The following is a 26039-nucleotide window of genomic DNA, read 5'->3' as shown; positions in this document are numbered from 1 at the left end:
TGCACTGGTGGACGGTTGGCTGATTGCCAAGCCTCAAAAAACACATCCCAGACACCCGCAGAACGAGAGAGACTCCTAATGTGATGACCTGTACAAACAAATGATGAGGAGGACTACCAGAGACGACAACTGGAGGAATTTGGAAGCCACACTGTGCTTATCTGCGTAGGCTGTTCAGTCTCTATAAGTTGCCATCCCACCTTGCTGTATGGGCTTTAAGCAGCCTCGATAGCCTCCTATCTCTACTCTACGTTCTTCCATACTACTTTGGGTTTTTACAAGAGGGAAGACTTAAGCACTAGTTTCTTTAATTTACTTCTTTATGTTACAAAACTATATAACCAAGGCAAGAAAGATCGTGTCAGTCAAACGATCAAATTGGTCCCAATAACCTTGGATTGACCAGTGACAAAATGGTTGACTCGCGATTTTGAGCAGCTTGCTGTGTGAATGAGGGTCGTTGATTGCAGAAATGAGTGTCGTCTCTTGCAGTCCAACTTATTTACTACGTGAGTATCAGAAATTCTGCTAAGCTTTACAAAAATAAATCAGCATGCCATTTTATTTACCTCTTGTATTGTGATTTCAAAATCAAACTCCTGTTTAATTAATGTTGCCAATGAAACTAGTATGACAATCGATTTGCTAGCATTCACAGGTTGCAGGTGAGAAATTTCAAACACGGTCAAAGTGATACTTTTTTTCTAAAATTGACGTAAACTATGATCATTTCATGGGAACACTTCATGCATATTGGATGCCGATTCAGGTGCCCATTGGGTGAACGTAATGGTGTTTATTCTGGCTGCAAGTCCCGCGAGAACATGTTTGGCTGCGGTACCGTACTATCTGCTCAGAGTGTGCATAAAGGTGCATAGGCCTTCTTCTACCTCCACGCTGACGCCATGGAGATCAAAGGGGGATGCTAACTAGACTGCCAGCTTCTCTACAAGTTTGCAGCAAAGTCATTTGCCAGACTCATGGCCTAGAACTTCTGCGATGGCAAGTCAGACACTACAGTTGATGGATGTAAAGAATAGTCACTTTCATTGATGATCCAAAGAAGGCCAGCTCCTAAGAGGCCTGGTTAATTACTCTGAACGACATATATATGCTTTAGATAGCTGCATTTGCAGTGACTTGACGAGGTAAGGAGTAATAAATCAGATTCCACTCTGTTGCCTGGGCATGCCCCTGTTTTTCAACCTTCTCACTACACTCTAGCTCCCTACGACCCATAGCAAGGTACTTTGACGCATCTCACTCCTTGAGTGTTCAAGGCGTATAGCAGTATAGCTCATCGCTCATCCAGGTTCATAAGCCACGATTGTGGTATGTAGGTAGATTACAGAGCAGCTATGCTGACTAATAAGCCGTGAGAGAGTAATCGTCTGCCATAGAGACACTGCGTGGTCTAGAGTTAGATTATTCTTGCTTTGACTACAAGGCAGATTTGCTCCCATAATGTTAGCGAAACAACAAAAGTTCTTAATCATCCTCTAGATTTCTGAATCAAAAAGTACTGGCGAATATTCAAGACCCACAGGCTCATGCAACCAAACCAAAAACACCCACCTATCCTCCGGTAGTTAGTAGAGGACTGGTTAAGTGGTCCGCTTAAACAATTTCAGCCGAGGCCAAATTAAATATTTTTCTTATTTCATTTTGATTATTTCAACTTATGTAAGATTTTATGCTACTCAAGAACATGGTTTAAATTTGCCAGAAACTTCAAAAATTTAGCGTTACATGGAATCAAAATAAGCTGCAAAAGTGATTTTATAATTTATGACAGTCCGAGTGAGAAATGACAAAAGAAATTGGAGATTATTACACACCTCAAATACGCATGATTGTAGAGCATACGAAAAAATACCATTTTTAATTTATGCAAAGCCGGCGTCCCAAGAAATCAAGTGTGAGATAATGGTGGTCGTTGGATCAGTATATGAAGCTATGATAAAGGCTAAGGTTTTGCGTCAAGTGAGGTAACCATATTGATGGCATACTATCTATTCTAACAGTTTTTCAGTAAACTCAGGTCCGCCCCCCTGATGCCGCCCTTCAGAGTGACTCAGATGCTCCGCCACCTGTGGCCGGATAATGTTAATTCCAACAAAGGAGGAATAGCATTTCATTAGCTAACAGAAGGAATCTAAGGCCACTTTTCCTTCTCGGGGTCATATTTCCCAGCACCACCTTTTTACGCAGCTACGTGACCTTATCAATGAGGCAGGAAAGTGGCCAGCAGGCATGTCACAGAGGAGCTGCCGAAAAAAAAACGTATGTATCCAGAAGACCTCTGTCGCATTAGCAGAGGCTTCATCAACTATTCGTGGTTTACCTGGCTAAAAAAACAACTGCCTTCCATGGGAATAGGACGAAGTTCTCCTCTCGAAGGTAAGTAACACACTTCCAGAGAAGATAGTAAGCGTCACTCACATTTATTATATTGAAAAATTACTTAAATTGACACGTAGGTAGTATGCCTTGAACCAGTCTCGTGTGCATGTGGCTAAAATTTGTGGTTGGCTTCTACTCCAAAATAATCATCACTTGATTATTAACGTCGACTTGACCACTTCAATTTTACTTAACACAACTACATTTTATGACAAAAATTAATCACTCCTAGAATTTCACAAGATTTATCGGAACTTCTGATGTCTTGTGAATTATTGACTCCACCAAAAATACACTTGAATGAAATTATCTGATCTAGCCTGTTGGGCTAACAAGACGTCATTATAAAGTCAGCATTGCTGTTGATCGCTGCTTGAAACCATGGGTTAAGCAATCAAGAGGAGACAAGGAGGCAATGGCCCATTATTTTTGGTCCCACTCCTCCCACCCCACCTCTACCCCATCCACTTCACAACGCATATACATGCACAGCCAGCCACCTCTGTATCCGGTCGGTTGATTGGCTCTGCCTCCGGGTTGGTCAGAGAGCAAGCCCCATCACCCAGCTGTGATTGGTAGGCGCCGATTCCAACCTCGCGAGAGTCATTTGTATATGTGGTCCACTGACCACATGGCCTATTTACAAAACAGCACCTCAACTTAACCTACAATGCTCCTGCTTCTCCTTCTCCTCCTATAATGTCCATCACTCTGCTGAATAATCCAGGCTACTGCCTGGCAATCGCCACCGCTTTCTGTACCATCGTTTACACAGAGGCCAACTGCTACTGCGGCTACCGACGCTCTGGAATGGTTGTAGCCCTCCGATGCGCTTCGAACATAACTGAGCTTCCACGATCGGTGTTCCGACTAGTACTTTGCGAACGTATGGGGGATATTGTCCGAATAGGTGACTCTAGTACTGTAACAGCTGTCCGAGAAGAAGCAGGAGTTCTCGGCATGGCCATAGAACCTTATGGTTTGAGCCAACTTCAATTCGGTGGTAGGGTTGTCAAACTTCAGTTAAATCTCCCGCTTCAAGCAAAACTGCTTGATGCTTTGGCGTTCGCTGGTCTGCCAGATTTGAAGACTTTTCATGCGTGGAGAGCTCCGATAGCTCTTGAAGGCTGTAGTTTGGCAGGACTGCCTAAACTGGAAAGTCTCGTTCTGAGCTGTGGCTCTACATTCGACCGATTCATCACCTTTGGGCCTTCATTTAAGAGCGTTCGACTGATTGGCTGCCTAGGACGTCCTCTTCAATTCATCTGCACACAGTGCACCCAAAGATCTGACATCAGTGTTCTTCGGATTCTTCCTGGTCCACCATCTCATGGCGGAATTGTAACCTTTGAGAGTTGGTGGAACTCCTCTCAGGCAACAAATTCTGTCGTTCTCGGCAAGTGCCGACCAGGTGTGTGCTCTGATGAACACGTCTGTCGGCACAACTATGCCCTCAAGTTGGCTCGAACTTATCGGCCTCGGAAGATCTGGACTGCGACCACCCTGACGTCGCTGACGACAGTGTCTGGCACCAGCTCTCCCTCCTTTATCTCCATCTTCCTGCCCATTCTCGCCCTCGTACTTACACTTTCCTTCGCTCTCTGCCTCTTCATGTCCCTGCGGATCTCGGGCAAGTTGAGAAGAAGGAGGAAATTGGTGCACCTGGAGGGAGGAGGCGAACATCAGATGAGACCAGAAGCCACCGCTCCACCTGATACAATGTTGTCCCAACCAGTGCCTTTAAATGAAAACGACTCGATCAAAAGTTAGCTTTCCTTCTCTCCCCCCAGACGTTGCAAATCAGTGGATTGAAGGATGTAGGTTGCCTTATGATACATCTCCAATGGACGAATTGCATCAATATTTTGTATTTTATCATAAAACAACGTTTATGGTCACTTTACTTGGTTGTTATTTTTTGGACAAGATGACTGGAATTAAATGCATTTTTCACACAGCCGGAAATAACATCGCGGTGATTGTCTTTTTCCGTCAGTGAATTATTACTTTGCCTCATTTTTAAAGAGAGAAATCCAAAGTTCAAGTCTATTTTCGGCTGAGTTTGCCATTACGAGAGGCTTTAGCTTTCAATGGAACCACTTTTCGTGAGAGAGAGAGAGGTCCCTTCACGCTTCTCTTCCCCTTTTACCCAAGAGAGAAGAGCTATTCCAGAGTGAGTTTTTTAACCGACAATTTCGTACAGAAAAATAGCCTTTGGGAAGCTAAAAAAGCAGTTCAACTGGTGGTCGAATGTTTCCCGAGGCTGGAAACAGAATTTGAAATGAAGCTTACTGAATGATGAAAGCGTGGAAATTAGATACCAATTAGATTAGTAAATCTTGGTTAATCTTATAAGCCTCGGTTTGGGTAAGGGACCACAGAAGGGCTCAGCCATTGCACCCCCACTGAGCTGAGTGACAGTAGCCTCTCCCAATTCTTCTCTACCTCGCTACTACATATTCCGCCCGAGTATTATGCCTGTTTCCTTCTTTAAGATAGTCTCGCGGCTCCACAGAACAGCCAATTTTCCTAAAAACTTGACTTGGTGCTTTTGAAATATTGCTACCCTATAGAAAACCACGTCATCTTGGCTACTAAAATTACCGAGTCAATTCCACAGACTAAAAAGTGCAAGGCCATTTCAACTCTTTAACTATTTTTTGAGCCATATAAACTGTCACATGCGATCTTGTTTTAAGCATCCGTGGGAGACTTCTACCTTAGGGAGATTGTGCCTAAAGTGAGTCAGTCATCCAAAATGGCAAGTTCGATGGGTCAAATTGAGACATGCATTCTTTGTCTAGATCCGTCACTTTTCAAATAGTAGTTGAGCTGTCTCAAAGAGTTTCGGTGTAATCACCTCGTCTAGCCTGGCAAACACGTCCTCTGACAAAAGCGATCGGGCTATACTCCATCCTTGCATAAAAAGTCCTCCAGCTAATCAGCATCGCGGGCGCAACTTGGCAACTCCACTGACAAGTGATTGGGTCTTTCCAGAGAAGTATTGTCAGTGAAGCATTTTGGAGGTGACTCCTACATTTAAAAATGGACCTTCGATGTATGCATTGCTCAGGTTTAAGGCTTCTGTTGACTTTAGCTGCCTGCATGTAACGCATTTAGTCCTGCCGTGGATGTGGCTGCGGAAAGAATTACCACGAACTTAACTGAAATATGAACACCTATTAGTTTGCAAAAGGTGGATTCCCTTCAAATATTCACAGCCGATATTTAATGGCGTTTCATTTGTTATAGATATCAATTACAAGACATCATTTTGAGGACTTTTCACCAAATCATCCGAGATTTGTACTGAACAAGGCCTAGGAATGTGGCGAAATGACCTTTACTATGATTATTTCAGCAGTTCAAGACACTTATTTGGTGAGTGTCAATATACCAAACTTGAAAAGCCTTCTACATTTTGAGACTTCATTTATGTATTAGAGCTGAAGACTATTCGTCCCTAGGTAGAATACAATGGCGGCTGGTGCACACCTAAGCGCAAAATTTTGTAGCATCGTCAAAACCGTTTTTAGCATGATTGCTCAAACAAGGAAGCGAGCTACGGCTCCACAGAGCCATTCGCAACAACAACTTCATCAGGCCAGATGGCCTTGAAACAAAAACATCTCAGAGGTCCTGTGGGTTTGAGTAATTTAGAGCTCTAGACATTAACAATATGAAGGAATGAGGATCAGTGAACCTAAATAAGCAAAGTAACTTGTGCCAAGAACTGTAGGTTGCTAAGAAGACTACAACCGTACGCGGCGACATGAAGGAAGTTTGGATTAACTGGGACAGAAGCATCATTCACCTGGCGTTTCATGGAAAGAAAGTAATTAAAAACAGTCGCCTCATCTTCCCTCGAAAACTCTTCACATTTATTCAACATATCAAACCTTATTAAGAGCCTAAAAAGGGACCATAGACAACGTGAACAGGCTTGAAAAATTGAGAAAACTGATGTGGTAAAATGATAACCGCTAGTTTGATCTCCGGAAACTAAACACCATGACTATTGACAGGCATCAGGAACCCTATTGCCCACAGATTTCCCACTGAAGAGACCACCTCGTAAGCTCAAAGATGCGAGTTACCAAATGCTCTCAACATCCGCAGCTTAGCTACAGTTTTAAGCCTTCCGCACTGGGACATTGGATACCCCAAGGAAGCTCTATTGGCACACAAATTTGTCTTTTTGAGGTAACCGTGATTGTACTAAGGTTACCTAAGACGGAAAACAAAAAACGGGAGTCTTCTTCCTCAACTCAAATGTCAGAGGTGCCAGCACCCTCCAAGGCTCCGTTGTGGCCAGTCCGACAAAAGGGGCGAAACTTGAGCACAGAGACAATTCATTTACCTCCCTCATGGTAGATTCCTCCCAAATCTAACACGATCATTTTGACGACAAAAGTCCACTTTGAACCTTAATGATACTTCAACCACACTCAAAGCAACACTTTTTTGAACCCCAAGAATACCAAAATCAGTGACGTGATAGTAGAAAGCAGTCCCCTACCCTTCACATCAACATTCAGACGATAGTTGGTTGAGAAGCCACAAAGAGGGCACCAATGCTGGGGGGCCTTCAAGATGAAATTTCTAATATCACCAAGAGTAGACAGACTGCCCAAACTAATAATAAATAGATGGAAAAGTATTGCTGTAAAGCTCTTTCATTAAAAGAAATGAAGGAGAGGTCTCCTTCACGTGGAATAAACGATGTGGTGATTACGTCCAAAAAGTATCCAATTCGATGGGGCTAGGACGAAAACAAAAACCCCGCTTTAGTAAATTGATAAATATTATATCAGCAGCTTTTGGTGAGTAAAAAGGAGGCAACTCGGTAGCACATTTAATCAGTGAAGTCAGGATGCATGAAGGGAGGCTAGCTGATGGCTTTGAAGTGAACTAGAAGTAGAAGGGTTGATCGAGGTCGACCACTTTGCGCTCGCTGATGAATTCACCGTAGGGCTCTGTGCAGCCCACCGGAAGAGTGGCCAAGTAGAAGGGTGTGTCAACACCTAAAAAAAGTGAAAAGACTGTACACATATACTACCTAAACTTTAGTCAGTAAACGCGACTACCTAAAGTCATCAATAATTAGTGGTAGCTGAAGTAAATCCCAATTTGAACGGAGATAATCAAGTCGAACAGAGGTAAAATTTCACCTCTGAGCGAAAACTTTTAACAGTCAAAAGGTAGCCTCAGAGTCGTAAAGACAACTTACGATAGTTTGTGAATTCCCTTCGACCCATGCAAGAAACACAGTCACTACTGATTAACACAATAAAAAAAGGCATGACGGAACGCCTTCATTGGTGATAAAGAGTCGAGATGATTTTGACCTTAAAAAGGGAAGCGACTTCTCCCAAAATAAGAGCTCGCCTCTAGCCTGATCTGAGAAAGGACGACTAAATCATTTCTCCCCATACCTGCCATCTTTTTCACCACTTCAGCGCTGACCTTGGCCACTTCAAACCCGTTCAATGAAAGGTTTAAAACTATCATTTTTGAATTGAATTTTATCTGTGACTTCTACAGAAACGTGCTGAAATTGAAACTTTACACAAACATCTACATCTGTGTATGTTTAAAAAGCCCCACATTCACAACCCGCCAATGTCACGTGTCTTGTTACTTTTTCACCTTCTATTTCTACTGATTTCAGCCACCAATAGAGTTCTTTTTTCATGATGCAGTGTTTGTTTCTGTGGCTACAGATCGGGTGTACCTGTTCAAGCAGGATTTGTGCAGAGGGCTGGGATTAAGGGAAGACGGAGGGTAAGTCAAACTGGAGAGGACAAGAAGCGAACGGCAAAAGGAGTGCAACTAACCCTCAGGAATTGTCTTGTTGCCACAATAACCTGTCATATCAGTCTTCACATACCCTGGACAGCACTAAAATATACAGAAAATTTGTAAAACAGTGGAAACTACTTCGGTACACTAGAAAGTGTCAACCAACCACATGATGGTTAACGGTTATGCCCACTTTATGATAAGCTCTAACCATAATAACAACAGAAAATGTCTTTTAAAGATCCTCCAATACTCCATTTTGCCTTGTCGTACCTCATAATTCGTTATTATTTGGGGCAGTAATTCTCCGCTGTTTCGCAGACGAACTTTAAAGAGAAGATGGATAAATTGGCCTTAGGAGATGCATAAAGGAGTTATTTTCATATTTTTATAAATCAGTGAGACCTGGTGATTGCTCATTTATCATCTATGCATCCTAAAACCGGGCAATTTGTTTTAACCACGCATAACATTCGATTTGTGAATGAGAATTGTGAGGAGTCAGAAAGTAGTGAGGAACCACATTTGATTCGGGCAGCAGACCAACGGATAGGAAATTATGCCCACCTTCTTGCTAGCATAAGCTTAGTTCCAACATCGTTCGAGCATTTTTAAATGATCAAAACACAAGAAACGACCTCAGCCATCTTTTACATTAGATTTTTAAGTCTGTCACCATTGCGATCACTGTAAAGCAAGTGAATTGAATTTCGGATGAATTAACTAATGAGATTTAAGATTAAATGGCCTAGTTTTCTTACCTGCCTTTAACCAATGCTCATTAAAATAAGTTGCTGCGTCATCTACGCAATGGATCACCAAAACCGAACACCACTAGCATTTGTACATTCTACTTATTACTATTCAGTAAACCAACATGCCATATACAAGGTTACTCATTTCTGGGATGTGTCGCTCTCATTGCGGTCATTTAATTTAAATCAGAAAAACAGTTATTATATTGAAGCACCACAGTGATTCCTCAACTGGCGATATAAAATAATATTAAGCAGATTGGGTGAATGAAGCAGCTAAATTCACAAAATGGGCATCTAGGGCGAAGCCTCTAATATTTTCGGTTAACTCAAAATAGAAACGAAAAACATGAGGACACGAGGACGAGGAAGGATCAGACCACTCAAAAATGTAAAAAACTGGAACAATGAAGGGTGTCCAGAATTTCAACCCAGTTTTGTATTTCTGGTGAAGACGATGAAGTCGGAAGGAGGAGGAGGAGGAGTACTCGGTGGCGTGTGAAAAGCCACCGAACTGATAACCTAGCTGCTCTTGCAGTGTGGCATGAGTTATGACGCTGACGTTAGGACGTCAAAAAAAACAAACTTATGAATTACACCAATCCAGAATGACACCCCGTTGCAGTTAAAAGAGGCGCCAAGACAACAACTTCGAATCACGTTGGTGGTGGTGACTACTTTGTCGATAGATGAGCTAGAAAGTTCGAAACTAGTCGTAAGAGGAGTGAATAAACACCACTGGAAGTTGAATGTTCGAAAGGGCTTTGGGGCAAATATGGTTGTTATGTGGCGATAATGTGGAATTAGTGCTACATTTGCGGCTATACGAGTAAATAAAGTATCCTGAAGCAAACATTAATTTAAATTCCAAGTCCTTACTTGTTCCTTATAAATAAATAAAGCCTTCCCCCCTCAGGAACCGAGTAAGCCTACAATCGCGCTTCAGTTAATTTAAAGAAACAAGCTTACCGACTTCATCTACTTTAAACAGTAAAGAGCAATTTCATCGATGTAAGCTTCAACGACTGTTAGAAAACTAACAAAGATAAGCTGACATGCTGAGGGAGACTTACGCAGTTGATGAGAATGTGCCGGGGGTCTGATTTCATCTGTTCGGCCAGAATGACAGTGGCTTTGTAGAAGCCCAATTTCGAAACGCCGTAGGCTGATTGGACGAAACCGGCCTTTCTGTGGTCCCCCTTTTGTGCGTGACTAAGTGACACGATTTGATCAGCTTATACAAGGACATTTCATCAGCAAGATATATGGGTGAGCATTTCTTTGGTCGGTGGGAGAAGGATTACCTCACAAAAGACGCCATAATCTCATCAAGTTCCTCCAAAGTCATTGGACGCCTGAAACGGTCCGAGAGTTCCTTACTTATGCCCTGGAATGCCCACACAAGATCACCAGTGCACATGTTCACCAGCCTGGAAGGAAAAGTATACGCAAGTCAAAGCCACAAACTTCTGCTGCTACCTTGAGTCAGTTGCCATAAGAGGAAGAAACTCCTTGCACATGTCCACGTTGCCTGTGTAGTTAACCAACATGGTGGCCTTTGCCCGATCACCATATGTAGAGGAAGGACCACTCTAAATGAGGAATAAATAAACCTTCCTCAGCTGTGTGTGCTCCAGGTCACCAAAACTGCATTTACTTATCAAAGCAGGTCACTATAGTGACTTGTAACTTGTTAAGACCTGTCAAATGGATCCGATTGTTTGTGGGTGTCGATACAAAACACTAGTATTTTCCTACCTCCTCCTCCTCTCAACTTAAAGCCTCATCGTACAAAGTACCATTTGAACCTGGCGGAAGTCATTCGAGCTTGTCAGCTCCATGACTAGAGTCCAACTAAGTTCCGAAGTCGTAAAAGCTAGCTCCACCTCAAATTCCTTGCATATTAATTGTAGAAGTTGGCTTATTCGGAGAGGTACTGCCTGTTCCTCTTTCTCCACGCTCCCTAAACTCAAAGTGACCGTGCCTTTTTTGGTATCACAATCACGCACGAAAGAGGGCAGAGTTGGGAAATAAAAGCAGGATAGAACTGTAGGTGGGATGGGATCAAACAATGTTTGGAAGTGGGATTCACAGGCTAATGCCTCGCTGGAAAAGTGACTACCTCAATGACTAAAATATCTTAAAGTGTTATTCGCAAATGCTAAATCTTTATTACGAGAGTAGCGCAAACTTATTTGACTAACTGAAAGGCGCTGAAAAAGCCTCATTCCAATATCTCACATCATTGAGGATGCCGGCATTGTTGACAAGGATGTGTATCCCCTCTGGGTAGTTCTTCTCCATGAAATGCGCCAAACGCCTGCGACTCGCCGAATCAGTGATGTCTAGTTGGTGGAACTTAACGGAGAGACCCTTCTCCTCAAGTGACTTAACAGCCTTCAGACCCAACTTCTCGTTCCGCGCTGTCAGATAGATGTGCCAGTCGGAGGAGGGCTGGAGTTCGCGTGCAAAGCGCTCTACCAACCCCTTTCCGATTCCCCGATTGGCTCCTGTAACCTACAATCCATATCAAGCGTTATAACCTTCCTGGATTTTTCCCATTCCATCATCAGTTTAATAAATAGAGGTTAAGCCGACTAAATAATTGCACTTGTTATCAATTGAGTTGCTTTTATTGGGCACTCAATCACTGCTGAATGATGATGTGAAAACCACACAAGAAGTGTGTGTGTGTTTCGAGTAGAACAGTTACCTATCAAGTCCGTTAGATTGACACGCTCCTATAAAGCTATTTCAAAGTAAAAATTTACGTTCTTCATCAGATGGCAAATAAATTTCATTTTTCGAAAAGACAATTCCCTCTTGACAATTCGTGAGAACCTTTTAGGTCAACAGTATTGGTTTCGTCACAAGACGTCCACTTGAATCCACTAGTTTTGTTAAATTAGAGTGCGAACTTTCCCCATGTATACTTATTATTCCTGATTTGCGATAGGAAATGGGAGGAAATGACCAGTTTCCGTTAACTACCAAACTATGCAATTATTAGCTGAAAACTATGTATAAGGAAGTGCCCGTTACTAATGTTCAAAAATAGGGAAAACCCTCCTCGAATTAGTCACTTTGCTGTACTTAGTCAAAAATTCCAATGCATGCCTCCATCGTTTACTTAGCCCTATCTTAAAACCGCCGTTAATCATGTTGCCTAGTACTGCTAAGGTTTGGATTTAGCACAATCTAGAGTGCAGAAGCATACTAAATTGGGATTTTCCATTGCATCTATGAAATGATCCCGGCCTCAAGAAGATTTACTTAAGAATGTGGACAATTTCAATTGTTGGACCAGAAACTAGTCAGATTTAGGAGTACAGAATATGGGGGTGATCTTAAAGCCTATTTCAGAAAGTTCTATGTATACAAACGGGTGGAAAACCTTAAATAAACGTCAATCGCAATGAAATATGGCACGAAATATATACAAAAGGCGATGCCGCGTTACGTACAATAGCGACTTTCATTGCGCGCAGCAGGAAGACTCGCAGCTGCACGCGGTCAAAACACTCGTGTGTGACCTTTATCGTGTGTACCAATAGGTTATCCACCACTCACTTTGGAGGTACGCAGCTAATCACAATCGCCCATCTAGAGGACAAGTAAAGTGTTCAGCTGAGATTTAACAAAACTTGTTTTTACTTGACAGAGATTCCAATGTGCCTTTAGTTTGCAGAGTTACGTGTTCTACAGGTTTAAATTCTCTGATCCAATCAGATAAAAAGCCCTATTTTTCCCCACATCTTTCTTAAGTAATAAATCCATCATCCTGCTCCAGGTTACTTCACACTGGCTTTACTAATAAATGCATACTTAGTAGCGCTTAGATAGGACAGATTAATTCGATTAATTAGTTGACCTTTAAATGAGAAGTTAAAAGACACTATTTTTGAAGGTGGCAGTAAACGTATACGGGAGGTTCACCATTTCTTTCTTCCACCTCGGCTTCCACACTCTTGTAACAACCAGATTCGTTGGAGAAGGACAAGTTACACTGGATAAAGGCTGTAGAAGAGCACAGGAGATAGGGGTTGTATGAGGTCGGAGCTCATTTCAGCCCTTGATGTTAATGCCTACCGCTACCAACCACTACCCATGAGACTGAAATGAGATTTTCATATACCGAATATCAGAGAATTGGTTTGCAAAGCATTTCCGGCTGTAATTTTTCATGAAACTCTGAAAATATTAAAGCTATTGTTTTACAATGAAATAACCATACAACAGTCTCGGCTATTTCCTATTCAAACACTAACACAGCATTGTAATACGATAGTGGTTTATCCCTCCGTTCTGGTGAGGCGCCACTTTTGTGCTTTAAATTAGCCCCCTTGTACCTCGCTAGGTGGGCTGGCCTTTGGGGCCATGCGAATAGCCCAGACACCTTCTCCGTGCTGAACATATATATTCTACCCGAGTATTGTGTCTTCTTTCGTCTTCAGGGAGTCTCGAGACGTTGCAGCATGGCGGTTCTTATCTTCGTGAGTTCACAGAGGTGGAGGTTACTAAGCCAGGGTATGAGCCTGCTCCAAACACCAGATTTTTGAATATGTATCCGCAGATCGCCTAGTTCGTGCCTATGTAACGGACTTGGCTTCAACATGTTTCACCGCCGCTTTCATACTCATTGGAGAGAGCAGTGACAAATGTGGTAAACGTGGTTTTCCCCTCTGAAATGTTCGTGCACGATTTCGCGACCTGTCCACGTCATACGTCTAGGCTAGTGGGACTAAGTTCTCCTTCCAACTACGGAGTATCAGAAATGGTAAGGAAATTAGGATTTCCCACGTAAACATTAACCGTGCCCTTCGCTACCGAAGGCGATAGCTCTGTACACTGACCCAGAAATGGGCAACAAAAGTGAGTTTGTAGGCCCTACCGGAGGAGGACTCGAAGTCAACCTAGGGGAGAGATCGAGATGCCGACATCACCCGGCAAAGATTTGAATCGTCCCATTGATCACGTTAAAACGGACACACCTTCAACGTCTTCCTTTGACTACACTTTATTCTGGCTACATGAACCTTCTACCATGCCTTCAGACACGTTTGGGCACCAATGGACCATCTTTCATACCGGTAGCACGTCTCCCTACCTCGTGAAGAACTCAAACGATTTTAGTTTCAAATAGCCAATCAGCTAGCAGAGGGCATCCCCCAATCGGCAGTCAAGGTCGTGCACGTGTAGAAAGCTGCAACACAAATGCAGAACTGCACTTCGTTTCCATAGTGGACGGCCATGCGAATCGCCATTGTAGGTTAATTGCATCGTGCAATACTCCCCTTTCATTAATTTTCGGGAAATTTTTCTAATCGATGCATCTAATATTTGCTCTTGTATTAGTCTTAGACTTGTGCAGAACAAATTACTAGCTCGAAAGCCAAAAAATTAAATCATATTTAAAAGTGTTATTAGGGTGACTTGGTTCATCTTGGTTTGAGTAGATTATTTTAAAGCCCTGATACCAGATAAATATCGTTTTGGAATTCGGTTTACCTAACATTGAAAGATCAATATTGGCATTGAATAAAAACGCAAATTTATCTGTTAAAGGAGGTAATTTCGATAATTTCGACAGCCAAATTCGAGCATTAAACATTTGGTGTGATTTGCGCACCTAGTTTGCCATGCATCGTTCTTGTGTTGCTTTCATAAATCATGGAATTCAACTGCATTTTCGCCATGTCTGTTGCAGGTTACAGGCGCTAATAAGGGCATTGGTAATGGGATTGTGGAGCTACTGGCTCGAGGCTTAAAGCCAGTTTTCAACTGGCACATCTATTTGACTGCTCGGAACGAGAAGCTGGGTTTGGAGGCCGTGAATGCATTTGAAGGCAAGGGCCTGGGCGTGAAGTTCCACCAACTTGACATCACAGATGCTGATAGTCGCCACAAACTGGCCAAATTCGTCAGAGCCAACTATGTGGATGGCATCGATATTCTGGTAAACAATGCTGGAATCGCATATAAGGTGGGTGCTCACACGAGTTCGCCCATTGGCATTTAGCTTGACTCCACAACGCCATTTGGTGAGCAAGCCAGAGTTACTGTTGCGACGAATTACACGGCCACAGTGAAAATGTGCACGGAGTTCTTGCCATTGATGGCGAAGGACTCAAGGTATGCGAAGGCAAATAGCATCGCCATTGCTTTTATAGACTTGTTAATGTCGCTAGTACAGTTGATTTCATGTCTCTGGGCACAATGTCGAAGGAAATGGTGGCCAAGTTCAAGGGTCATTTGACTCTGCAGGAGCTGGATGAACTCATGGCATCTTTCGTTAAGCACGTTGTAATGTGTTAAATTTTACTTTATTTTCTCTATATATACTTCCATGAAGAGGGATAACTTGTTGCGTCCATTGGAAATAGTCACTTTGCCCCAAATTGAACTGTTGTCGATGATTGTGCATGGTCACTTTGATTACCTTTAGGCATGCGGAAGCAGGAGACCACAAAAAGGTGGGCTTTTCTAATTCTCCATACGGGATGTCAAAAGTGGGCCTGTGGAAAGCCACTGCCATTCTGGCCGAACAATTCAAATCTGATCCTCGTCACATTCTCATCAACTCGGTATGTTTTGCTGGGGTTACTCATTTTGATAAAAAGTTGCCATTAAGGTGATTAAACATATTTTCCATTGATCAGTGTTCTCCCGGATACGTTAACACAGACATGACAAATCACAAGGGCCCTAAGACCATCTTAGAAGGTATGTTTGTACCGCATGTGGTTTTGTCCGCTACTGGCTCTTGATTTCTTCCCTCTTTTATCATATTACCAATGAAGTGCCTTGAAATGAAGTAGTTTGAAGTTTAATTTGAATAAAAACACTTATTATAATCAACTTATTTGTCGCGTCTTAAAATGGCCTTTGAAAACTGATCACTACTTTAACCACCAGTATAGGAATGTCACGATATTGTAAGAAGTACTTTCAGGTAATGAGGTCACAGTGAAGCAGAGACCATGGGTGAAATGTTAATTCCGCTTGTACATTAAGGCGCCGACACGCCGGTCTATCTGGCGACTTTACCAAAGGGTGCAACTGAGCCCCACGGTCAGTTCGTCAGGGAACGCCAAGTTGTCGACATGGATAAGGTGTACCCACTCTGAGTGAATCCAATCCAATCAGCGAACAACTTTTATGCCCAATTTGGGAATACTTTTATCTCCCTGCCTTTCGTAGGAATTGAAATTGCTTGTTGTTATTGTTTTGTTGATTATTTGCTTGGCACTGTGTCGGTGGCGGAAGGTCTATGTGTACGGTGAACACCTGTTTACTTTACCTCTATAGTTAACGCACATTGGTGACCTTTGCTTGATCACCTTGGGAAGAGAAAAAACTACGCTAAATGAGGAATAAATAAAAATTTATTGGCCATGTGTGCATCAGGTCAACAAAGAAGGTGCATTAAGATCCCAACACGGGTCACTGCAGTGACCTATAACTTGTTAAGACTTGCTAAGTGGGTGCGATATTTTGCAGGATTTGCTGTAGGGTATCGATACAGTCTAGTCCGCCGGTACGGCGCCCTATTCCATCTCTATTTGAAACCTCGATTTACAGAAGGTTGGACCGAGTCTAGCTAGGTTCTAATTCGCGGAAGCTGGGTTTATAAGCTGGGAACCATAAGTGAAAGTGTCTGTTGTTAATGTTGTAATATAAAGTTAATTATTTCTGAATTGGACACGTTAATTAACCTAATCAAGAGCTTAGATTTATGTCTAGTAGGTTTATTTGGCCCTATCTTAAAATCGTTGTTAATTTCGTTGTTTAGTGTTGCTAAGGTAATGCTTTAGTATAACTCAAGCAGTGGACGTAAGTTAAAATTCACCATTTATTAGATTTTTGAAATGATCCCGGCATTAAAAGAATCCATCCAAAAGTTTGGGCCAATTTTATTATTAAAATAGAAATTGGCAGCAATAAAGAACATAGGATGTGGAAGTAATCGGCTAAAACATATTTGTAGAGAGAGTGGAGAGTTCTGCCAGTTGGTCACCTGGTGTGTTGATTATGTGAGAAGCAAGAAAGCCTACTGCCATGGATGTATTGACAAAGGGAATAACATTGGAAAATTCGGACGAAATTTGGTTTACTGCAAACGCAATTATGTACGAATATTCCATAGATGAATGTGTACCACAAATCGCGGCCGTCTTTGTAGGCCTTGGTAATAGTTGAAGGTTTCTCCACTCCCCACAGCAGTGGTGAATGTCTTACATCTCAGTAGTGTAACTGAGACCACAAAATTGCAGGCTATCGCCAGAGGCCCTGATGCACCATCCTACCCCTCCGACCGACGTGCTCGAGCCATCTGTTTTGGGCATGCCCTATCAACCTTGGATTTGAAAAGATACCTAGTACTCTGATTGTTGGAACCACATTAAAGAGAACTGGATCTTACTTTATCATATAAGCGAAGGTAGGTGAGTGATGCTGATGTTCTCAAATGCAGCAACATTAGCGTATGTATTACATCTGCCTACCCAGTTTCTGTATGACATTCTGGCTAAAGTAGGGTACTAAATGACACCAGGGAGGGTGCTCGAAGGGTTCTCAACAGTCCTAAATTGTCCTTTGACCCTCCTGATAAAGGTGGAATTGAGATTTAGAGCGAAGCGGATTTAAACACCAGCACTGTTTTGTACTCCAGGAACTAGAGCTGCCGGAATTTGTTTTGGATTGGAGTTGCAGACTTGCATCTGTCACGCAAGACTCATTTGCCGGAAGCCCCAGGAAAGGTCTTGCCTAAATCCTACTATTGACTACGCCACTACAATTATCATTACCAAAATTGGGTTCTCAGGGCGACAGTCGCCATTACTAGGCGATGTGAGGTTCCCTCGGTTGATTTGCTAATGTGCTTGTTCATGTCTAGATCTCTGCACATCATACATTTGAGGAAATGAGCCCTTCATATGCACGCACAAACTGCTTGCAGGATGAGCAAAATGCAATTCTACGGACTATCAACGCTGAGGGAGGCTGGTAACGCCTGTTGGCATTGTGTGCTTAACCAAAAACCTAGTGATCTAAAACGAAATCATGGGATGCATTCAGATGTAAGAATTTGGTTAAAAGCATTTAGCATTATCATGATAACAATCGCCCCTAGTTTACTTGACAAGTGATGTCAGATGATAGGCAAATATTATGCTGTAAGATGTTTGAATTGGGAGGTTGGTGCTTTAGAGACGTTTCCAGATTAGTCAGTAATCCCTCATGAGCTAATTCAGATCCATTTGGCCGACGATGGATCTAGTTGCAGTTGAGGGAACAAAGGAGAAGAGGAGAGATGTAAATCAGTAACTTGAATCTATGGGTTATTTTTCCATCAAAAAGGCACAATCTATAACAATGATGCCTGCCTGTAGCCAAGAGGTAATTCCGCTCGACTTCTGACGTTGAAAATGTGGGCACACTATGGATTGCGTGTTTTGTCAGCCAAAATGACACCATTTGCACCAGTCGCACTTGTGAGCCGAGTTTCCTTCACTTCTGTGTTGAATCGTTGGAGCAGACAATTGCACGATGATCAGACAAATACATCTGCTTGTCGGCGTGTTTGCTCAGTGCTCTTCAGTAATTGCTGATAGGGCAAAGACTTGTCACTAACCTGGATGTCGTAGATGCCTCAGTGAAGTCGCACCCCTGGGGCCAACTAATAATAGGAAGCACTTCCCTTCTGTGCACCAGCCACCATTGAATTGTAAACCATCAAAACACCAGTGTTCAGCTGACTACTACTACAACCCTGCCAAAGCAATGAATGAAAGCGTGCCCCTTCCTTATTCCACGCGCCTACTGATGCACTGTTAGTAGGTGGTCACTCTCTGCATCCATGGCGTCTTAAGGATGGTGGCATAAGCTAGTGAGTGCGCTTGGTTTATCCTGCAATGTGCCAAGAAGTAGGAAATGAAGGCATTTGCTATCACCAAGACATAAATTTCCATCAAATTCTTGAGGTTTACTTTTAGCACCTTACTTCATTCCCTTCTGTCTTCATTTTTTTCTTCCTTCGTCCATTCATTCATCCGTTCCTTCCTTCGTTTGTTTTAGCTACCTGTAAGACAGTTGCACCCACCGGCTAGCAAGGAATGGCGACAGAAAGTTTCAGCGAATGGGGAAGGGGAGTCAAGAGTCTACTTTTGGAGTAATTCGCTTTCAAACAAGATTTGTGAGACTAAATTACCCCACAATGTTATAGGTGTACAAATAAAGTGAGTGGCTTGCCAGTTTTGACAAGGTGTAGGGCTTGAACTCTAATTCGTTGTTACCAAGGCGAAGTAAATCATGCCTGACATTCAGAAACCTGAGGCAAAGTGTTCTTTTCTGTGGCATACAGGGACATCAGATCTATAATCTACTGTAATAACCACAATCTCTCCGATGTATTTCCTAAATTCAACCCTTCTCCAGCTTAAATTTGGTATGACAGGAGAAAAGAAATGAGCAATAGACAATAAAACACTTAAGGTATTGTATCACGCCACACAGACACGGCTATTCAAACTAAAATTGCGCCTCGTCGCCAATTTTGTCACTACTGCCAAAATTAGACTCAACTGCATCCTTCTCGATTAGTCGTGTCGTCGAATTAGCCTTTCTGCATTCTGTGGGCACTAATAACTCTTGTTCGAAAGCTGCAAACACCCAAGTGCCTCAACAAAGTGATTCAGTGAGATTAATCGCCTGAATTCCTTGCTCACTTTGGTGCCAAGAATTCGTTAAACACGCATTACGCTTGGGAGTGAAATAGTGGCGATGTAAAGTTAGCACACAGAGCCAGTGAGAAGTTTCACGAATTGTTTAGTCCCTACTTTTGCAAGAACGGCATGTTGGATGTGTATGTTTCCTGTATGGGAGGAGAGAAGATAGGAAAGAGAGACCAAATAACTTATGAGGAGGAATTGCTAAGAGGAGAACTATGAAGCGGCGTAGCAGTTGACCTGCCTGTATGAATTTCAATGTAGTTAGTTGTAAGATGTGGAAAGTCTCAAGAGGCAGGGTCTATCCCCTGACTTTTCGATATCGCAAACTGACGGAACTACGACAAAGGCGACGACGACGATCAGTTAAGGTGGTGATGTCCCTACCAGCACGCAAGACCTCTCTACCTTCCACCGATAGGCTTTCTTTTCCTTCCACACTGCCGACACAATCAAGGAACTTCTACACGATTTACGACCTGTTTCTGAGATACCACCCTCCCCTCAACCTAGTCAAGATATTCTATGTAGGCTGGGAAACAAGAGACAATCTGCTGTCATCTACCTTCTCAGGATAAGGGTATAACTTGACAGTTTCTGCTTCAACTAGTCTTGATTGTTTTTATGGGCTACACTGATGTTACCTAACTATCTTCTGGAAAATCTCACCCCTAGATTTGGTAGTAACTCTACAATTAGGGGCATATAGATGCAGAAATATTGTTCATGGTGAGGTGAAATGTTCCCATCAATCACAAACAGTTTGGGAATGAAGAATCGAATCTCAGTATCCAGCTGTGCCATGGGCCCACTCCATCACCTCCAGCCTAGACAATCTTTACAGATACCATGAATGCCCAACTGGCTTTCCCTTTTGCACAGGCAGGGGATGCAGAATTCTAAAACACCCCTTTCAAGAGGTTCTAAAATATGTAGACAGGAAACGTTCGAGGAGAGTTGGCAAGAGTGTCTGGGTTTTTGTTATGTCCTTTTACCACCTCTAATGTTCAAGTGTTCGAACTTTTGTTACCTTACAAGCAATTAGAAATGCGTTGGTCATAGTATCCGTCGCCCTAACAGCAGGAAAAGGGAGCAACACACCTTACGTTTTAATGAAGCAGCATATAAGGTGTTTGTGGATGAAATTGGCGCAGTTTCTCTTGAGTTGTCTAATTGGATTGCAAGTATGCAAATTAAGCAAATATCAGCTCATGCTCTTTAAAACAAAAAAAGAGGATAATTTGGCTGGTTTACGGTGCCATCGTTGTAACAGTATCACTGATTGTGCCTACGTCTGGTGAAGGCCGCATGATATCTAAATGATGAGTCCCAGACTCTGTGATTAATGGTGACATAGAAGTGATTCTCCACTTGCAAACCGCCGGAATCAGTGCTGTGTGAAAGACCTTACGATTATCTAACTCCTCAGTTCCTTGACCACTTCTGGCGAAAGCAGAGAACAAGATGTCAGTAGCAAATCACCGCCCATCTCACGTTGACAGATTGTTTGTTCCCCCTACTTTGTAAGTACTCTATCCTTTCGCTCCTCTTATATCCGTCCCAGCTTGTGAGCGGATTAGCCTAACTTTCTCTTACCCAATTAAACCAGGTCCACCGAGGCAATGTTTGTAGCTCACTGCACCAGCAATGCAGTGCGAATCTAAGGTGAAGGGTTCTCGATAAGCAAAATAGAAGTGGTAGTTTGTCCACTAACCTATTCAATTGGCAAGTCAAAATGGGAGGTGCTAGATGGATGCGAGGGAGCCTGCTGGTAGAGCGTAAGTACTGACAGGCACTATACGAGCATTCGTTTGCCTCCTGAAACACTTCCTCTTCCGTGTTACGTGTCAGGCTCTCCTATAGTGTAAAGCAGGGAGAAGTGTGTTTCACAAGTTCTTTCGCTACACTGCTTGAATATTGTGTCATGACCTCTGCATTCCACTGTCAACAAAGCGTCTAACCTAGCCTTGATAGCTGTCTCATCACCGAAAAGCCTTCCAATCATGCAATTGGCAGATGAAGTGGGCAAGTTCACCACTGGTCCCATTTCAGTATTCTACTCAATGTGCTTGAGCAAAACCAGAAGACACTTGTGAGCGTCTTCATAAAGATCAAATTGCAGAGTCGGCGACAGCTGCAAGGAAACAAATGCTACCGCAAAATTTACTCCTTCACGTCAGTGTCTACTTATCACTTCCGGTCAAATCAAATTCACTCGACATAGAGTAGACAAGTTCGCCTTCTACACTTTTGTTCAAAAGGTTTCTTGCTGCATCTCACACCTTCCACGGGCGTTGAAGTGCTCACAAACCTCAAAGTATCTGGATCTCGGCAGTAGCACAAGAGTCAGAATTGCTGTGTTGTTGATGAAGGCAAGACAGCAGCGGTTCTGTTACCAGAAGGCATTGAAGAAGTACACTCACGAAGCAGTTGATGCCACAGTTAGGCAGTCTAATAGTCGGAATGGGGAACGCCAGGTGAGCACCCTATAACAACATGATAATTTCAGAATCGACGTCATTACCATAGAAATCCGTAAGAGCACCACCAAGCAAATGTGGTTAGTTCACGCTATCAATGGGACTGTCAAGCTGTCACACAGCATGAAATTTGTTGCCATGTAGAAAAGAGCATCAAACCATCGGGTGTCTTTCAAACGTTTCAAAGTACTAAGTACTTGTAAAAGCAGAAAATCTCATTTCAGTTTTAGTTCAATAAAGCTTGGTCAAATTAAAAAGCTTCTAAATGTGCCAACACAAATGCATCGAAGTTTGGTCACCTAAAACTTAAAGATTGCCATGGCGTGTAGACACAAAAACAATAAACATTAGAGATGGGAAAAATAAGTGAACTCACCGCAGTTTTCCTGCACAGAAGCCATTACTTATATATTCTCACTTGAAGATATTCGCTTTCTAGTCCATCTATCATATAGGCCCCATTAACCAATGCGAAGAGGTGCCAAGGGACTCATGGTTACGTGATTGGCGCTTACGATTGTCATGACCTCGACAACTCATCCCCCTTCCTTAACTGTGACACACAAATGATATCCAAAACCGTGAATTGAGTTCAAGATGCCTGTAGACGTGCCTCTAAGATTGGGTCATGGAGAAAGGGAGAGGAGGGGTGGAATTAAGCAATAACAGTAGGCGGGACTTCCGTCATTCTCCATCAAAAGGCGTCTGCAGTCTACTCATCAGAGAATAAAATGACAATGCCAAAATTAACAGAATGGATTTGAGTGGGTGAAGGAATAGGTGCCTATAAGCTTGACAACAAAGTAGGTATTGCAAGCCTTAGACTTCCCTTAGACAGAGTCGTTTGGCTTTTTGGAGCCTGCAGGTCCAAATTTTCGGGCCCATATCAAAGACAACAATTTGTATAATCGCAATGTTGTGAGTGTCTCCCCAATCATCTCAGATCGTGTTGGGCTCCTGGAGGGTATTTCGACCTCCTGGGTCTGCCTGAGGGGGATCGGGTGGCATAATTCACGCTGACACGTCACCGAATCAGTGAGGCATCAGGGTTAATCACATATCAGGTTGTAGACTGTGGTGTCGAGTTGTCAAAGCCCTGTTCCAAAGGCTGTTCCAATCATTTGTGGTGAAAAGAATTTGAGACGCCCTCAAATGCATCAGATAAGTGATAAAGGAGACCTGAAGCCTTCTTCAAACACCCACCCGCATTCATTTCCCAAGTCACCTTACCTCTCAATTTCTACAATCGTACTTAATCCCATCCGGAAGTTAGTTTCTCACTCCATCCCGACTTCTGTTGCATCCACTTGTAAATTCTGCAGTTGTGCGTTCTTCTACACGGTCATATTGCATGGCGGTCGGTACCACCTTGAAACAGATCTAGCTTCAAAGCCATTTTTCCAGTGTTTGATATTACTTTTGTATTTTTATTTACTTAATGTCCAGTTAAAAACTACTTTGCAAAGCTGCAAATAACAGGAGAGATGGTTGAATGCACCTCACTGTTGTCAAAAGGTGACATTTTTGGAAAGGTGAAGAAGAAGCCTCCACCACCCATGGATAAGGTCTCATCGTGCCTACTTCAAAAGCTGGTTTCAAGCTCACAAAGCAAGCGTGCATTTTGGCTACGTCCCTATCCGCCATGTCAACTTGATGGATGCTACAGCGATCCTACGCTTGACGAGTTTTCACCGCTTGATCACCGTGACCAGTCGACTAGATGAGAATCACTACTATATGACAAGCTAAGCGTTAAGCATTCCCTTAATTTTCCAACCTAATGAAAGGCTAGAACAGCTGGCATAAGCAGTGGAGGTTGGGTGGACTCACTGGTCGGCTGAAGGATCAAGTGAGACCTGTTGACATGTCTGTTTACTGGCTTGTTTATATCTCCCAATTTTCAAGCTAGGCTAACAATTTGTATGGAAGGGGAAAGGGTGTGGGACCCCATGTGGTTGGGTTTTGAGCTGAAATAAACGTCATTTTTGATACGGCTTCTATGAGCAGATGCATTACACCAGCCAACTTCACCCTGTCACTCTACTTGACAAGTGGATTTTTCAGATTATGTGGTGTGCAGTACATTGCAGACAAAATTGTTTCTCGTGACTTTCTTGCCAAGGGACATCCACATGTGGCTGAGGCCTATCCACCTGAGACAACTTGGGATTGTAGAGAGGGAACTTTTGTAGAAACAGCAAGAACTGATCAGCCACTTGGATAAAAGCCCCCTTTCTATGTAACGACGGAAAAACTCATTCTGCAAACATTACCTATTAGAAGATTTTCAATTTGTACTGAGGTTAGGCGCAATGAGGTGGGGAAAAGCTCCAGTCTTCATATTTCTTTGGTCATATTCTGTCAAGTGATTGCAATTGCTTTCTTCGTGGCAGGAGTGGACTTCTTACTTCCACAAATGTTGAATTTTCGGGACTTGTAGTCAGCTTGAAGAAACTCGTATGCAACTAATTTTACTACCTTACATAAGCTAATGAAACAACTTGATTGCTTAACTCCCGGTTTTGATAAAAGAGTCGGGTGGGTTGGTGTCCAGATCATGTCGGTAGTTCCTAAGCCCTATTACTTGTCAATTGCTGGGCGCTAAACCTTGACATGACGGAAAAAGGGCATATACTGCGGATGGAAGAGGCCATGACGACTCTTAACAGAAGGGTTGAACGTTATATCTAACTTCAGTTACTACATCGGTCCAATGTGCTGTACTAATGTTGGTAGCAAATGAAGCCTGAGATATCAGCCATAAAATAATTGGAAAAGTCCTTTAAAGAGTTGCCTACGGAACCTGTTTGAAGTTGTCAACTAAGAGAGCACGCGATACCTCCTCCTCCACTTATCTACTGGCCAAATAGAACTGAGATAGAAATGAGTAGACAGCTTTGAAGTGAGAACAAAGTAAATAGAAGGAATTGGAGCACAATCCCACCCTCATGGGGCAATGCTATATGCCGTTCTATGTTACGAGCCTCTACATTCAGGCTAGTATTCCTACCACTAACTATGGACATGCGTAATGGCTCGCACATCCTCCTTTCTTCAAATCCACTTCTTATACAGGTTAAAACTCCAGATCTGATGGAAATGCCGAGAGGGAGCAGCAAAGATGCAATCAAGTATCTTCCTAATTAAGTGGCAATTTTGATGACTGGTGCAGTTAGCTCGAGAGTGTTTTTCCTTACTGCACCTATTACTTTGTGATGAGTAGGGATAGTCTATCCATAGGAGCTGATTTTGCTTATGCCTTTAGAAACCGACATCCCAGCATAACTTGCAACTGTACCCGGAGGTGCAATTGAGCCCTACGATCATTTCGGCGGCGAAAGCTAAGTTGTCGATGCGGACAAGACACGTTTGCTTCGAGTCAACGCAACAACATCAGTGGACACAAGTTCCAGTGCTAAATTTGAGAATGACCTCATCCCTACGCATTTTTTAAAAAGGCAAATTTGCTAGACGCTCTCTCTTCCTTTTTATGATTCACTAGACCAAGCGTCTATGAAGTGAAGAATGCCGTCAAAGCAGTTATGCGTATGAAACGGGCACCAGTTAGTGACATACTACTCGCAGACACGCGTGCAGGTGATGGCCATGAAGTAGTGATGGTGAGTGCAGTCGGCGTTTGTTGATTGTTTGCTCACCACTACCTTGGCAGAGGAAGAACCAGTTATGTGAAGACCGCATTTCTAAACTGCATATTATTAGTCCGTGGGCGGGAAAAGTTAGGTCACTAGAATTTGCTGGTGCATTCACAGATTTGAAACCCTGTTTAAGCCTCATTAAAAAGTCACTAGAAGTAGAAGGTTGACACAAGTTGGTCCACTTGGTCAAAGATAATTATCGGAGTAAAATGGATG

The 26039-nt window shown here is 42.8% G+C and overlaps 4 protein-coding genes across 4 annotated transcripts; 2 read left to right on the top strand and 2 right to left on the bottom strand. All coding sequences in view use genetic code 11, as the record gives it.

The window, feature by feature from the left end:
* Positions 1 to 3102: 3102 nt before the first annotated feature.
* Positions 3103 to 4173, top strand: EGR_04040 (hypothetical protein; the record flags this gene model as incomplete). The annotated part of the gene is made up of 1 exon (XM_024493289.1): positions 3103 to 4173. One exon carries the CDS (start codon positions 3103 to 3105, stop codon positions 4171 to 4173), a length of 1071 nt encoding a protein of 356 aa, XP_024352203.1.
* Positions 4174 to 7314: 3141 nt separating this feature from the next.
* On the bottom strand, positions 7315 to 12439 carry EGR_04039 (Carbonyl reductase [NADPH]; the record flags this gene model as incomplete). The annotated part of the gene is made up of 7 exons (XM_024493288.1): positions 7315 to 7427; positions 8241 to 8304; positions 10034 to 10172; positions 10265 to 10390; positions 10440 to 10552; positions 11202 to 11477; positions 12425 to 12439. 7 exons carry the CDS (start codon positions 12437 to 12439, stop codon positions 7315 to 7317), a joined length of 846 nt encoding a protein of 281 aa, XP_024352202.1.
* Positions 12440 to 14210: 1771 nt separating this feature from the next.
* On the top strand, positions 14211 to 16087 carry EGR_04038 (Carbonyl reductase [NADPH]; the record flags this gene model as incomplete). Its single annotated transcript, XM_024493287.1, has 7 exons — positions 14211 to 14225; positions 14668 to 14943; positions 14980 to 15092; positions 15131 to 15268; positions 15406 to 15544; positions 15620 to 15683; positions 15975 to 16087. 7 exons carry the CDS (start codon positions 14211 to 14213, stop codon positions 16085 to 16087), a joined length of 858 nt encoding a protein of 285 aa, XP_024352201.1.
* A 4850-nt stretch (positions 16088 to 20937) lies between these two features.
* EGR_04037 (hypothetical protein) lies at positions 20938 to 22618 on the bottom strand (the record flags this gene model as incomplete). Its single annotated transcript, XM_024493286.1, has 4 exons — positions 20938 to 21130; positions 21402 to 21544; positions 22084 to 22173; positions 22586 to 22618. 4 exons carry the CDS (start codon positions 22616 to 22618, stop codon positions 20938 to 20940), a joined length of 459 nt encoding a protein of 152 aa, XP_024352200.1.
* Between the last annotated feature and the right edge of the window lie 3421 nt (positions 22619 to 26039).

Source organism: Echinococcus granulosus, assembly GCF_000524195.1.
Source record: "Echinococcus granulosus chromosome Unknown EG_S00024, whole genome shotgun sequence".
Classification (NCBI taxonomy): Eukaryota; Metazoa; Platyhelminthes; class Cestoda; order Cyclophyllidea; family Taeniidae; genus Echinococcus; species Echinococcus granulosus.
Note: the sequence above shows the minus strand (reverse complement) of the source record. Positions and strands in the feature narration are given on the sequence as shown.